The following is a 16494-nucleotide window of genomic DNA, read 5'->3' as shown; positions in this document are numbered from 1 at the left end:
AGGTAGGATATAGTAGGTTCTTCAGTGTGTACTAAATATGCATATATATGCTGCAAAGTGCAGAGGCAGGGGAACTGTGTCCCCCCCACACCATGACGTGCAGCCCCAGTCTGTCCCAGCTGGCCCACATTGGACCGCATTGGACCACATTGCCTCAGACTTCACTCGAGAGATACGCTGATTTAAGTTAAGCAACTAAAGCCACACTGGGCCCTTACTAAGTGCATTTTGTAACTGCAAACACAAAGTACGATATCACAATTATTAAAATGATCGAGGTCATTGAACGAAAACTCGATAATGCAGTTATTGTGACAGGCCTAGCTATGACAATTCTTGTCAGATCTGCACTGATTGCCCTGGACTCTTCCCCTTTTACTGGCTGTTGGTCAAGCCAATGAGTGCTGCTGTCTAATAACCAGAGGAAGCAGTAGTGGGAACAGAGAAGCAGAGAACACAACTAGTCACTTTCTGTATTCCAAAACAATATTCAAATCCTAATTGCCATGACAAGAAGCAACACATCTTTAAAATGTTAACATTTATTGCTTTATATGAATACTGTATTGAAAGCCCGGGCATTCAGTTCACAGAGAAATCATACAATTTTGTACTTCTCACAAAAGCCGTGAACACTTCATTACAATCTACAAAAAACTACTTTACAGAAATTTAAAAACTCTAAATATCAAAAAGGAGCTGGGGAAAGGGGTACAGATGTGTCAGCTTGTACCCAAATGTTATGACAAACGTTAGAGAAAGAAAGAAAAAAAGATAGAGAACAGAAAAGGGGGAGTGTTAATATGGGAGGATCAGAACCATGTACACAACTGCCTTTGCTTGGGAAAGAAGGTGTGAAAAAGCTTGAATACAAAAAGAAAAAAAAAGAAATTGCTTGTTTAATAGTGGTTAAACACAGACAAACATACAATTAAGAAGAAATAGAAGAATGCTTCACCATTTTAATTACCTACATTTGCAACCAAAAGCATGGCTATTTAATGCAGGGGAGAGTACAGTCTAATTACCAGCACTGTCAAATGCTAGAATGTTGACTAACAGCAAACATATTAAAAATAAGAAGAGCAAATAAGATAAAATTAAAAAAAAGAAGATAAATCAAGTGGAAATTTCCTGTTGCTACTGCAAACATTACCACAGATTATAATTAACCCACCTCCCCTCATTCACAGATGATGTTCATTCTACAAGTCATTCAGAATAAAAAGGGTGGGAAGTAGAGAGAACATAATGGCTTCATGCCACTCAGACTTTTGCAAAAAAAAAACAAAAACAAAAAAACACCTGAATACACTCAAATCAGAAAACATGAGACTAACAGAGAACAGTGAAGGCACACTCAACCCTAACGCCACTCCAAAAACATGAACATTCACACTGAGGGTGCTTTCACATCAACACTATTTAATCTGGACCTTAGACCAGAATCAAAATAGCAGGTGTGAAAAGATGCTGCAGAACACAATCCAGACCAAAGGGACCAAGATTTGGTCCAACCAGAAAGGTAGGCTTGCTCTGGATCAACTAAACCAGGTTCCAGTCTTGACCAACTACACCAGGGTTCGGTTTATTTGCAAAGCAGCAGGCTATCGTAACCTATTAACCAATAGCAAAAGAGTAAGTACTGGTGTTGTGCCGAACTCCCTTTTGTGTGCTCACACGTCATGCAGCAGAATGGATTCAAAAGCCTAAAACCCATGGGAACACATTTTTATATATTGATATATTTTTTTGTATTATATTAAACTTGGGGAGTACGTAATGCATTTAGCAAACAGAATAAAAATAGTTCAAATAGTAAACACAAAGAAAAAATACTCCTCGACAAATGTATGTGATTGACGTCTATGATTGGCAAACAAACACATTAAATTACAGAGTCCTAAAAAGCCCTGTTTTTGTTTTTTTCACTCTCGGTTGCTCAGACACGAAGACAACTATGTTATCCATGTGACTGGTCAGGATTCTGCTGAGGTCATTCTACTTACAGAGGAAAGTCATAGTGGTGAAATACAGTAGAGCCTTAGACTTTGCAAAAAGTATTAAACTATTAATAATATTTTTAATTTTTTACAGGAAGACCATAGGAGCCAAATTAACCCAATTAGAAAGAAAAGTCAGATTTTTTCCAGGGACTCAAAACGAAGCTCAAAATGAACTCATCTTATTTATAAACCTAAATAAAAGGAATACAAGGGTAACCTTACACTCATTCTGCTGCACATTGCGTGTGAACACATGAATGGAATCGGATTTTTGTCAAGGAGGCAGAATTTGGCACAACCCCCCAAATTAACAACATGCCACCATCCACATCCAATTAACACGAAGTACTGAAGGACGAAGCTCATGCAGGTTGTGATAGCAACAGGCAAAGCAAAGTTTGTCAGTGCACTCGCTAAACTAAACCGCAGTGTGAACACTAAACAAACTGGATTAAATCTATTCTATCAAATGTATACAATGTATCCAACACATGAACCTTGGTTTTAGATTTTTTTTACTCAGAGAATAAGATTGGACACCCTTCCTTAACTTGTAGAAGACTTGTATGCAAATCACAACCAAACAGATTTAGAAGGCAGTGTAGTCAGTTAATGTCAGCAATGTTATAATAAAATATCTGAACTGAGTGATGTCCACATACTTTCAACAGCTTAAACAGTATGTACTAAATTCATACCAAGTTGTTACTGTACAACAATCACATTGGTGGAAAGGTGGGAATTGGTCCATTAACCATTAGCTATCTGTTATCAGCTAATAACAAATCTGAAGGGAAAAAAAAAATAAAAATGATGAGTATTTTTTGACTTGCTCTTGCTTCACATCCTGCAGCTAGGGCTGAATAATAACTTAATACAGATATTTTGTAACACATTTTTTTCAGCATCGGTCACTGACTTTTCACTGATGTCCATTACAGGATGCAGTTAGTCACATTCATTGTGGCCAATTACTGTTCATATATCAATATCTGAATCATATAGACCAAAATTAATTCACATATTGCATTGTAAATTATGGTCATATTATTCAGCTCTGCAGATCTGCAACATTTCAATCCTACCTAATATCACTTTGAGAGGGTTGCCCCTGGAATGTTTAACTCCTATAATCTGCAGGTTAAAGCTTATTGCTCTGACTGCATTAACCTGGTCTACTGCCAAGATAAGGGTATTAAACAAACTAAACATGCACACACTAACACACACACACACTCATATCCATACATTTCCTTACAGAGAACAATGTTTAATGAAATGTAGCACTCATCCCACAGTAGTAGATAACCATGACCGTGATAAATAATCATGATAATTAGATGAATAGAAGATTGAATACAAAACCTGACACAGACAGAGGCAACTTGCGTTAGTGAATTCAAAAGCTTCCAGGGAAAAGGGGGGATGGGCTGGGAGGAAAAGAGAGAGAAAGAGGGAGAGGGAAAAAAAAAAAAAAAAAAAAAGAACACAAACAAAGTGTGGCCATCTGACAAATGTACAGGGTCATATAAGGTGTGGAGAGAAACCTGAGGGTCAGAGGGTTGAGCTTAAGGGTTCTCTGGGTCTGGTCTGGGTTGCCACAAGAATGCCCTCCCCTGGTGTGAGGTAAAGAGAGCCGTTTGCTCCCTTCACACGACTGGTTCACGTGGTTCTGGGCTAGTTTGGTGCAGAAGAAATTCTTTCAGTGGCAAAAGGCCGGCCCAATCTTCTTCACTCTTCCTCCATGGGGTCATCTGCAGTCTCTGAGCTGTCTGAACTGTTCTCTGCGCTGCTGCTGCCCTCTGCTGCCTGTTCGGTGGAACTGCTCGGACAGGCAGAGGCAGAAGCAGACACAGACGCAGACACAGGCTCTGCGCTGGACACTCCCTCTTCCTCGCTGCTACTATTGCTGATGCTGCTGCTACTGCTGCTGCTGCTGCTGCTTACTGGGTCTGGCTTCTCTTCAGGATCCTGTTCTTCCGCAGGTTCTGCAGCTTCCCTCCCAGCCTGAACAGGCTGCTCTGATGATATGTCCGATTCACCAGCGCTCTTCTGACTTTGGGAAGGACTGGAAGAATCCTCAGTCTCAGATTTATTGCCTTCTTCCTCTACAGACTCAGACTGAGTGCTGGAGGGCTCTGTGGAAAGAGGAGTGTGTGAGTGAGGCTTGTATGCAAACCAATGAGGAACATTCATACACATTCATGAGAATGTTCTACAGCTGCTTTTGGAGAACAACAATCTCTGTACAGATGAAAAGTGTATCTAACAAACAGCGATTAGAAATTAAGAGCATCTCAGATTATATCAAGATAAAAAAAAGTCATTAACGCTCTGTTTGATAACTTGGAAATGCTTCAAGTAACTTTTGAAATTATTGTATAATAATAAAAAAAAATTTAAAATTACTTTCACATATCATTACACAGTTTCACATGTATGATTCTACGATTCCAACCTACAGCACTGAAAATTTAAATAGTTTTATTACATGAATTTCACATTGTTGTACAGTACTGTCCACATTGTACAGTTATGTCCATAATGAGCATTTCTGAATGATGCTGCTGCATTCAGTTCCCTGCATTGAAGCCTAGCAGAAAGGGCAGATCATCATAGGTTTCGGAGCCAAACAAAAAAGGAGGAAACGTAGACTGCAGATGATGGCCTTTATATTATTTGTTCATATTGAATATATCAAATCATATGTAACAAATACAACGTATCAAGTGATACTAGCAGTGGGGGAAATTATCGATTATTAGATGCATTTCGATTTCTGAAACTGAATCGATTCACACATGCCAAAAATCGATTAAATCAACCAACCAACGGGTTCACGTTTTGACCTAGTATGCTGGTTCGATTCTAAGTTCTACAGTGCGCATATTGTGTGATCCTGCATTTCCCTCATGTTGTCCTAAGTTTTTATATGCGAGTGTGTTCGCACTGTTTGTGTTTAGCACAAACTCTAATCCAACAAACACCAAAAAAATAAAAAATAAAAACAACACCTATAGAGCTATCCGCTTTTTTCACTCAAACTGTGCTAAAGACTCTCTCTCATCACAATACTCTAATTTAAAAAGCATCAAAACTACCCTGAGATATAATACAGTAAAAAAAGGCTCTATTATATAGTTTGCATAATACTTCACTCATGTGCAGATCAAACACAGAGCAGCCACAACATTAACCAGCTCCATATATACATTACACTGGTATTTTGGTTTCTGCTTTCCTTGTTACATTAATCCTAGATTTCTGTAGTAACAACCTAACAAATGCATAGTTATTTCAACTAATCAAGTAAATAGAAATAGTGTCAACGAGCCTAAAAATAGCAGGATTAATGATCCTTACAAATACTTTACTTAAAAAAAAAAGTAGGTAGTCATGAAGAAAAACAAATCCTTTATAGAAAAAAAAGATACATTAAGATGCATCAATTTTATAATTACATTGCAGACCTATGAACTGTAATCAAATGGAATTGTACGATTTTTTTCTTGTTCCCAATAGCATTGGTAAACACTTGCCAATGCCCTTTGCAAGCGTGTGTAGCAGCAGTATGAGCATTACATATTAGGCGTGTGATTCCTGTTTCTGTTCCAGAGCAACTATTATTATTATTATTATAATTATTATTAGCAATATTATTATTAGTAGTTTTCAGTTTTCCTTCAACAAGCAGCTCTTTACTTAAAGCTCACCTTCCGTCGTTTTTTCTTTCATTTTAAAATGTCTAGTTGTGGTCTCTAGTATGAATGAATGACATGTGAGCCGTTTTTGTAAAAAAAAAGTGCTCAGGTGTCTCTGTATAGCTCTTTTTTAATGGACTGTTTTAGGGGTGTGTCCAAAATGACCGGATTCCAGCTTTGCTCATGAATATTCATACATGCAAACAGAATGCAAATATCTCTCCTCTGATTGGCTAGGAGCACTGCGACGCCCCTCCACCGCTCTGCCGCTCACTGCCTCCCACCTCCTAACTGATGAGCGGTGATGTTGCGTCGCTTCAGCTCCGCCTCTGGGAGTTTCTCGAGCCAAGGTGGGCTGGTCTGTGAGTTTCTGCCTACGTAGGCAGAAAGATAATTCAAAATTCACCCGTTTTTCGGAGGGGGGGAGGGGGGATTTCTTTGCTTAGCTCCTGCAGACAATGGGGGCTGCAAAACAGTTTAATGTGCAGGTGTACACATTCAACTCGGAGAGACCTACTGTATTCCACAAAAAACAAGAAAAATCGGATTTTTGGGAAGGTGAGCTTTAAGCATCAGTGTATTTTTAACTAATTATTTGTAAATCTGGGTTATACACACTTCATTGTGATGAAATACCAGTAGTATTGTAAAACACACCCGGAGTTACAGTTTAAGACCACAACATTTGACTAATAAATAATTAAAAATTGTCACCAACAAATTTTTCTTAGACAGCCTGTTGCTTTTTGATTACGATGCGTTAAACTGGTCATGTTTTGTCAGCATAATGACTGAGTGTGCTTAACCTTCCAATTGGAGTCCACATTATTAGGGTTCAAGCACCGAAGGTGCGTAGAACCCTATTGTTTTTGCTAAGATTTTTCTTCTTCTTCTTATTATTATTATTCTTTTTCTCCTGAAAAAACAGTTGTGCAGCCTAAACCGTAAGTCATAGAGAAATGAAACTTGGTAGGTAGATGAAGGATCAGTGCATCTCGGTGGACAACAAAAATGGCACCGATTGGTCAAGTGGTGGCGCTATAAACAAGGAAATTCATTTTTCACAATTTTCTCAATAACTCAAAAACCATAAGACCTACATTCAAAATTCTTTTTTTGATGGAGTCCTTGGGTCAATACCAACAACGTTCCAATTTGGACCATGCACTTCCGTCTATATAGATTTTTTGCTAATTTGCATAATATGCAAAACCTACTTTTGCAAACTAGTCCTAGGAATTTTGACCAATCCTGGCATGTTTGATATCAAAACACTCGTGAGAGCATGCGCTTCAATATTCATTAAGAAAAAGTTGAAATATGTAAACAATATGGCCGCCATATGCAAATTAGTCCTTCCGGATATATGCCCCATTCACTTCAAGAGGTAAATTTGGAGCACTGTTTCTCAGCAACCGTGCAACCTAGCAAGTTGAAACTTTGCATGCAGAATCTATCATACAGCCTCTAAAGGATGTTCAAAGGGCAACTTAATCAATCAACATGGCTGAACACCATCAGCCAATCAGCATTCAGCAGACATTTTGGCAGGCTGAATGTTGCCCAATCTGGATGATATTTGGCAGTTATGTTCAGGTGGAGACACTGTAGTGACCTGCAAAGTGCTGAAACAATCCGCCCACTGGGGGGCGCTGTTCCAAAAAAACGAGTATATGTCAATCATGCTGTACTATTTTGACATCTAATTGTTTTTGCCATATTTAGTACAGTGGCTCTGACAAATTTCTCAATACAACTATGTTTAAAAAGTGCTTTGTTCATTCATAATTGCTAATTGTTTGAAAATAGCTATATTGAAACTACTCTCTGGATATTTGGCCTATCACCTCCATTTCAGTCTTGCTGCACACTGTAGAGTCTCTAGGTAAATGTTCATTAAAAACATTTGTGAAAATTTCACATACAATACTCTCCATGCATCAAGCAATCTGTGCGTCCTTGGAATTTCTAACCTAAATTGCTGTAACTCTGCAGTATTTGCTGTAATCTCACAATGTTCAAGACCTCTGTACAATATCACTCTGATGAAGCGCCATTTAATACAGAACTAGATTAAGAATAACTTGACATTACATGTCATATCAGAACATTCACTCCTTTGTGCCTCTTCTCAACATTAATAACAGGTGAAAGACTTTTGATCATTTCTAAATGTGACAGAATGTCTCCAATTGTGTTAGACCTTCTTACACATCACCATCCTATGCTCTAGTAGGCACCATTGTGCTAGTTGGTGCTTGATGAAGCGCCATTTAATTCAGAACTAGATTTATAATAACTTCGTAATTACATGTCATATCAGAACATTCACTCCTTTGTGTTAATTTAAACTTGTTTGGTCAAACATTTCAGCTTGTTCTGCAAAGGTTCAAAGGTCAATCTGAATACCACTTTGTGAACATTCTGGTTGAAGCCACCTGATCAATACCAATAACATGTAGACACCTTTTGACTAGTTCTAACTCACTTAATGAATATCCTACAAAGTTCACTAGATTTACATGTGAATTTAAGCACTGAGCAGGTTGAAAGGCCTCTGCTCAACATTAATAACAGGTGAAAAACTTGATAATTTCTAAATGTGACAGGGCATCTCCAATCATATTAGACCTTCTTACACATCACCATTCAATGCTCCAGTAGGCACCATTGTGCAAGTTGGTGCTTGAACCCGATGATTGCCGCTTGCGGCTATATTTATTATTATTATTAATTTTTTTTTCTCATAAAAAGAAACAGGCTACACATTTATTTCAAAGCAATACATATGCATGCAAAGGGGACTCAGATTTTGACAAAACTGGCAGTTTAGGGACAGATGTGTGTGACCCTGTAGTATTCAATTTAAAATTCACAACACAAACCATACAACTTACCTTGGTCTTCAGCAACTGCAGCATCTGCATCCTTCAGCTGTGTAGTGACATTCAACGAAGACTCTGACACATCCGACGAGCTCTCAGCTGGAGCAGGACAGGGCATCTCCTTCCCGTTCTCTTCTTTGCCCTTCTCCTCCTCCTCCTCCTCCTCTTCCTCTTCTTCGTCATCCTGTTCCTCGTCTTCATCCTTATCAAACCTGAGCCGCTTCGCTTCATGCCGGACATCATCATCTGCATCTTCATCTTCATCATCATCATCATCTTCCTCATCCTTGCGATGTTTGCTCTTCGTTGGTCCGCTGCTTAAGCTTTCAGCTTCTGATGAGTCACTGGAAAAAAATATATATAAATTTAACCACTAGTTCAAACAGACACAAAAAGCAAATAGAAACCGCTTTCTGTAAACATGCAGCCTTTCCACTCTAATATATACCATTTTTACACAGACGTACTCTAAGCAGGCTAGCTGTGCAAATGTTCGTCCAACATAAACTTCATGCAAAAAAGCAGCATGCTTTTACACTTCGACAAATACATATATTTGCAGTTTGCTAAAAAAATATTCCTTTGTTACCTGGCTGTTCTGTCTGTCTGCTCATGATCTTCCTCTTTGTTCTCTGTGCTGTCAGGGAGGCCGTTTGTAGCTACACTGCTGGACAGAGAAAGCTTTGGTCTGTTTATTGGCCTGGGGGTTCCTGGACCATTCACATTCCTGTGGGAGGCAATATAACAAAATATTAGTCATATACAATGTCTGACCCCAAAAAAAAAAAAAAAAAAAAAAAAAATTCACACACTCTTAATATTTGGTTGGACCGCCTTTAGCTTTGATTGCGGCATGCATTCACTGTGGCATTGTTTTAATAAGCTTCTGCAGTGTCACAAGATTTATTTCAATCCAGTGTTGCATAAATTTTTAACCAAGATCTTGCAGCACTGATGATGGTAGAGTCTGACCGCTGCACCGCAAGATTCTCACAATGAGATTAAGGTCTGGACTCTGTGGTTAACGATCCATATGTGAAAATGATGATCTCGTGTTCCCTGAATCACTCTTTCACAATTCCAGCCCCATTTATCCTGACATTGTCATGTTGGAATATACCCGTGTCATCAGGGAAGAAAAAGTCCACTGATTAAATAATCTGGTCATTCAGTATATTCAGGTAGTCAGCTGACCTCATTTTTTTAATATATGATCTAGCCTTTTAGTCTGCAATGGATATTTTTTTCATTCCCAATAAAAACACTCAGCAAACTGTAAGATAAACCCAGTCTGTTTAAAATCTGCTATGATTTCAAAAGTTGTGTTGTGGACCCAAGGCCTAATGTGAAAATGCCTGATCTTTGTAATTGCCTGCACGCCCACAATTAAATCAATAACACATAGTGAACAAATTAAGTAAATGTTAAAAAATCCAAACATTGCTTAATCACAAATTGCATTCTCCTACTTTGTACACTCTGTAAGTCATGAAACTATGGTACATATGGATAGTGAACTGTTTGGGTGCAGAAGCTAAAGTCTAGGCTGCAGCATTTCTCAGCCATGTCACTGAAATCTCAGCCATGTTCCTTCAAATCTTCAGTGACAATCATTTTCATGCAATAAAAAACAAGCAATAAAAAAGCCAGCCATGACTGGTGAGAGGCTTTTGCAGAAAAATGAAACTGGCATGTATGAACTGCCTGTATAATCGCTGAAAGAGTCTCAAATTTAGTACACAAGCAACCCAAAAAAATTAATAATAGTAAATAAAATTAACTAAAATTTGTATTTTCCTTTGGCAATAGCCAACATTACTATAGTTTAATGGAAAATTAAAATAAAATAAAATAGAATAGAAATTGGATTTGTCATTAATTTACTACATATTGAGGCCCACGTTTATGGTCCTAATGTGGAGTGAAAAAGCACATATTTTTGTGGTTTGCCTCAGATTCATGCCAGATTAACCAACAAAAATAAAAAAAAACACTAAAAGTTTTGACAAAAAAAAAAAATTACAGTCCAATTAATTTCCAAACACCATAAACACATGCTGCAGCACAGTCACCTCTTACCTATCTGGAAAAGCAGAGGCATTTCCAGGGAACATGACTCCATTCATCCTATTCACAGTAGATCCATTTTTCCTACAAAAACAAAAGCATATTTGGATAACAGAGAAAAGGAAATATGTTCCAAAACCTGGATATTTAGCAAATGAATACATGAAATATCAGTGCATAAAACTGGCTAGATTAGAAAGTGAAATGACAGTTTCACTCACTCTGAGGTAGGATACACACAGCTGACCACCATTACATTCTGCAGTAAACAAAACAGCAAGGTTAATTCTTTTGAGAGAACTCTCTTAGTTGAATGTACATAATTTCTGCTGCATCACGCTTTCAGCTCCTTCTCAGTGTGAAATTGGTGGCTGGTAATCAGCTTTGGGAACACAGCCTACCTTCTCTACGCCTCGGAGGAACTTGTCTGTTCCTGTGTAGTTTCTTTTCGGCTCAGTAAGCAGTTCACACAGACGCTGGATTGTGAAAGGGATCCTGGAACAAAGCGACAAGCCAGCAATTTCACAAACTGAAATGCTCATTTCAGTGTACAGCCTTCAACTGTACTTTCTATTTTGAGCTACAGTGATTTCATATTCTCAAAACATATGAAGTGACTAGCTAAAAACTTCTATTTTGTGTTTATAACGATACAAAACCAATGTAACCCCAATTCCAAAAAAGTTGTGATGTGTAAATTAGGAAACATAAATAAAACCAGATGGATACAGAGAGGTACTCTTAGCATCTAATGTGTTCTATGACTCATTTATGATTGTATTTACACTGACCTGCCAAAAGTCATGTGATAGCATTATGCAAGCTGATCATGACACATTAGATCAAGCAACAGCTTGGGATTTCCACAGCTGTACAAGTTGCAAGGTGTTTTCTTGTGAGTGAGGCCCATGCTTAAGGCAAGGCGACGTGAATAATCAGTTTCAGCGAGGCCTGATTGTGCGTGCCAATGGATGAGATACTCCATTTCTGAAGCTGTGTCGGCATTTTGCACAGCTGACAGTTTGCACAGTGACATGAACATGTATACCTAGAATATGTCAGAGAAGGCACTACGACAGCACACAGCAAAATAGGTGGTAATGACCATGACCAACAGAGTCTGGCTATAATTATACATGCACACTGACAAATGACTCATCCGTAAACATGGCAAAAGTCATGGAATACTAGTCCCATGTTCTATTACCTTTGACAGAGATCATAATTTGTACAATAATAGTTTCTTCTTTTAATTTGTGACAAACTTTTGATAAAGGCAGAGTTTAATAACTAGTTTCATTGCCTTCCCAATCTTTTGCTTCATTCAGAAAGCAGTTTTGGATTGGTATTTATGAAATCACTAAATCAGCAAGACCAGAATGTGCTGTTTTTAGATGCTCAGTTTCCATATAAAGTTTGTTAAAATTTTGCCGTAACATAAACCTTTCCCTTACCCATTGTATCCATCCACAATTTTAAGTATCCTTTCCTTCATCTCCTCGAAGGGAATATATTCAACATTTGGATTTGCCGGACCTCGCTGTTCTGGAGACGAGGCTTTAAAATCATCCATAACTTTCTCCAGTTTGAAAAGAAAATAGCTTTTAAACTGGGACCACTGAATCCTAAAAGAACAAAACAACATAAAAATAGTATTAGACTCTAATAAAACCGCACAGTACAGAAAATCACTAAATCCATACAGTTGCTTTTTCTTATACTGACCCATGAATCTCATAAAAGTCATCTGTCTGCAATATGAACAAAACTCTGTCCCTGGAACAGCACACTGATGCATCGCCTCTGTTGTTTGCCTTGTTCCGTTCCGACTACCCAACAAAACGATTGTTATTCTGCACATTCAAATAATTGTTTTGTGCCCACATATCAGATATGTATCTGATCTCGGACCATACAAGAAAGTGCCACAAGGGGCCTGTTTACACGTGGCATTAACATGCATTTTGTATCTGGGTAGTATCTGGATCTGCATTGACTAGATTCTGTTTGCACTGGTCTTTAAAAAACACACCCCTAGTGTGACCAGACGAGATTCGCTTTTGCTTATCCTCTTAAAAAGCACGCAGTGTGTACATCACTTCTGTCTTACATCCTGTAAACAACTGTTTCTAATAAAATCTGCGTGCTCTGGGAGATAATAAACAGTTTAGAGAAACAACAGTAGTTCTTTCATTTCTTGACATTTTAACCCGCAAAAGAACAAACTCTACAGCGCTCATGTACTTTTAAGAGTGCAAAAACACTTGCTGCAAGAGAGAGTGAGGGAGAGAAGCAAAGATCGTCAGTAATAATTACACCTATTAACTACAACAGGCGTATTTCCACTTGTATGACAATGTAAACAGAGAAAACTCATCTTGTTTATCTTGTGTTTACACCTGCATTTTTAATGCAAATGCATAAGATGGCATTAAAACAGATTAAACAATAAATGCAATACATTTATTTAAAAAATAAATAAATAAATAAATAAATAAAAAAACACACACAAACGTTGGGCAGTGGTATCTCAGCAGTTGGAGCACTTGGGCCATCAACAACAAGGTTGAGGGTTCGATAACCAGGTTTGTCGAGCGCCACTGTTAGGCTACTAAGCAAGACGCTAAACCTAAGGTGGAGGCCAAATTGCATCGGTACACAGCACAAGCTGTATGGTGTATATGGTTGTCTTGTCTTTTTTTGTTTGTCTCGTCTCCTCTTGTCTTTCCTTACAAAAAATAAGCCTTATAGTTAACAACTGAAACCAAATAGCTTATAAAAGTTAAGTCAATTCTTTCAACAAATGTAATAGTACTTGTATTATCATGTCAAATCCCACTATACTGCTCAACACTGTAAGCAAAGTTAAGAGCATACCCACTTTTATTGGTAGCTAAGACAACATTGCCATACACCTGCATCACAGGCTGCAACCCTCTGCCATCAGAGACATTCACTGTTAGCGCCACATGCACAGTGCACCCCTGCCATACATTGTTCAACCTCCTTCCCACCTAGGAGAAGACACAGGAGCATCCGGACCAGAACCAGCCAACTGAGGTGCAGCTTTGTTCCTGCCACCATTACTCTGATGACCTCCACACCTCACTAACACTCATACTACACTTACATGACTTAACTATTAGTCCTGTAAATAACTTAAATACACATATGTATATACATTTACTAGGGGTGGGCGATATGACCCTTAAATATCAAGATATTTCATAATAATGATACTATTGGTGACATAACAAAACAATTTTTAAAATAATTTCAAGAATACACTAATGCCACAAAATGAAAACTTAATTTTATTATTGGATACGATACAATATGGCACACTCCTAATTGAGATATAAAAAAATTACAAGAATTTTATCAGATTTGTATTAGAAGTCATTGTTCCAGAATGTCATAATACTAATAATGCACTCCAAATCTCTCCATATATCTTGGATTAAAGTAAAATGAACAATACTGAACAGATATAATCTGTCTCTAGTAGATATATAATGTGAATTAAGAACAGTGCGAATTATTATTTTGCTAACAATAGCAAAAAAATTGTACCCTGATGTGATAATTGGGGGGTGAGTTTAATGGCACAATGTTTCAGGGTATAATATCATTTACGACATTCAAAAATGTTGGCAATATTTTTGTGTACGATACAATATCACACACCCGTATTATGTACATACATATAATATCAAATTATTTATTGCCCATGTGCACTGCTTCTTTGCACTATTGCTACTATTTACAATTTAGGTAGATGATAACTGCATTTTATTGCCATGTACCTGTACTAAGCAATGACAAAGTTGAATTTATCTATCTATCTATCTATCTATCTATCTATCTATCTATCTATCTATCTATCTATCTATCTATCTATCTATCTATCTATCTATTCTTCCAGCTATCCATCATACCTTTTGTATATTTCACAGTATCAAAGCTTGAGGTACCTTTTTACACTAGTGTTCACTAGCTAAGCATTTTAGCTACCTTAAAACAGTAAATCCTATTTGTAAGCAGTCGTCTGTTAATAGCCCTAAATGTAAATGTAAAGGTGAAAAAATTAGCAAACTTACATAGTCTCTCCAGTTTTGGCAATGTGGCAGAGAAACTGGTCCAAAACAGGACATGTTTCTTGTTTCCCTTTCTTCTCAAAATCTGAAACAAAGAGGTAGAATTCGCTCTGTTAGTTAGGGCTACATTTCTAACAACAATGAAATTCACTTTATCATTAATGTCACTCACATTGGACTGCTTGGCTACAGTACAAATGTTAATCAGCAAATGCAGTTAACGTTAGTTAACTTAGGTTAGCTAACGTTAGTTAGCCAGATAGCTTAGATAACCACCACAATTCTGGACAGGTTAAGATAGCTAGCCTTAAGTTAATCCTAATACTGGACTGTAAGCACAAGATAATGCTGATGAATGGTCTGAAAAGCGGGTCATTCAGGAACAAGCGAGCTAACACTAGTTAATATTTAACTTCATTTAACCTACTGTACTGGGAGAAAGCAGCCTTGGTCTAGCTGCACTCTGCAGAAAGCTTGCTAGCAATATTCTATATTAGTTAACTTAGTTATACTTCAGGCTTTTAGTCAAGACCAAGCACAGCCTATTTTTGTAGGGTTGAAAAAACTAAATATTTAAGGAATCTTAATAGAACAGCCAATTCAACACCAACACTGAAAACGAGCGTTGTGTTTTCTATAGGCTTATCAAAAAACTTCAACATCTTTTTAGCTAACTAAACGTTAGCTAGGTTAGTTAGCTAGCTTAGCTTTCATCTTCAGTTAAGTTAGTTAGCTAGCTAGCAGGTTAGTAAGCTATCTTAGATTAGCCCACCTAGCGAGTTATCTAATTAGCTAACTTAATTAGTTACCTAGTTAGGTTAGCTAAGCTAACTAGCTGTAGCTGCTGAGCTAGCGCGTTAGCTAACGCTAGCTTCCAGTATATTAACGCTCAGGAGCTAAAGCTAACATCTCCAACCTCGTCAGCCAGCCCCCTAACCTTCACCTTATTTACACAACGAGTACAAATACTCTAACAAATATCGTTTTTTAATCAGAATTCACCCCACGCGCAGTAAATGCGGGTGTAATTACCCCTGAAGGCGCTGAGCAGTGTGTCTATCTCCATGGTGGAGCTCTGTTTTCACCGGCTCTTCCTCCGTCCAGCTGCAAAACACAACGATGGCAGCGGCTAATATGGCGCCGGTGGCGTCACCAACCTGCCGCTGAGGCTCCGCTTGTGTTCAGAGCAGCGTTAAATATAGATATCATTATATACAATAAATTAATACATATAATTATATTTAGCAAAAAAAATAAAAAAAAAAACACACACACAAAACTACCTTTTTAAATATTTAATTGTAGTTACGATGGTTACACTTAAACCTAAATGAGAAAAGCAGTGATTTACAGAATGTCAATACATTTACCATAATCACTCACACTTTAATACTATAAATACACGGCTCTGCAAAAAAAATGAGACCGTTTTAAAAAAAATGAGGTTATTTGATTTTACATATTGAAAACCTCTGGAATATAATCAAGAGGATTCAAACCAGGCTGAACTGTTTACATTTTTGCACCAGGAGTGGCATAAAGTTATCCAAAAGCAGTGTGTAAGGCTGGTGGAGGAGAACATGCCAAGATGCATAAAAACTGTGATTAAAACCCAGGGTTATTCCACCAAATATTGATTTCTGGTCTCTTAAATCTTTATGAATAGTATTTTTTTCCCTTGCATTATTTGAGGTCTGAAAGCTCTGCATCTTTTTTTGTTATTTAAAACATTTTTCTG

At 37.6% G+C, this 16494-nt stretch overlaps 1 protein-coding gene across 1 annotated transcript; it reads right to left on the bottom strand.

Annotated features, from left to right (window-relative positions):
* Positions 1-524: 524 nt before the first annotated feature.
* Positions 525-15897, bottom strand: ppp4r2a (protein phosphatase 4, regulatory subunit 2a). Its single transcript, XM_007256351.4, has 9 exons — positions 15789-15897; positions 14760-14841; positions 12114-12284; positions 11061-11154; positions 10881-10918; positions 10672-10743; positions 9182-9319; positions 8605-8936; positions 525-4144 (listed from the first exon to the last, which is right to left on the bottom strand). Exons 1-9 carry the CDS (start codon positions 15820-15822, stop codon positions 3738-3740), a joined length of 1368 nt encoding a protein of 455 aa, XP_007256413.3. The 5' UTR covers positions 15823-15897; the 3' UTR covers positions 525-3737.
* Between the last annotated feature and the right edge of the window lie 597 nt (positions 15898-16494).

The sequence above is a fragment of the Astyanax mexicanus genome, chromosome 13 (genome assembly GCF_023375975.1).
Source record: "Astyanax mexicanus isolate ESR-SI-001 chromosome 13, AstMex3_surface, whole genome shotgun sequence".
Classification (NCBI taxonomy): Eukaryota; Metazoa; Chordata; class Actinopteri; order Characiformes; family Acestrorhamphidae; genus Astyanax; species Astyanax mexicanus.
Note: the sequence above shows the minus strand (reverse complement) of the source record. Positions and strands in the feature narration are given on the sequence as shown.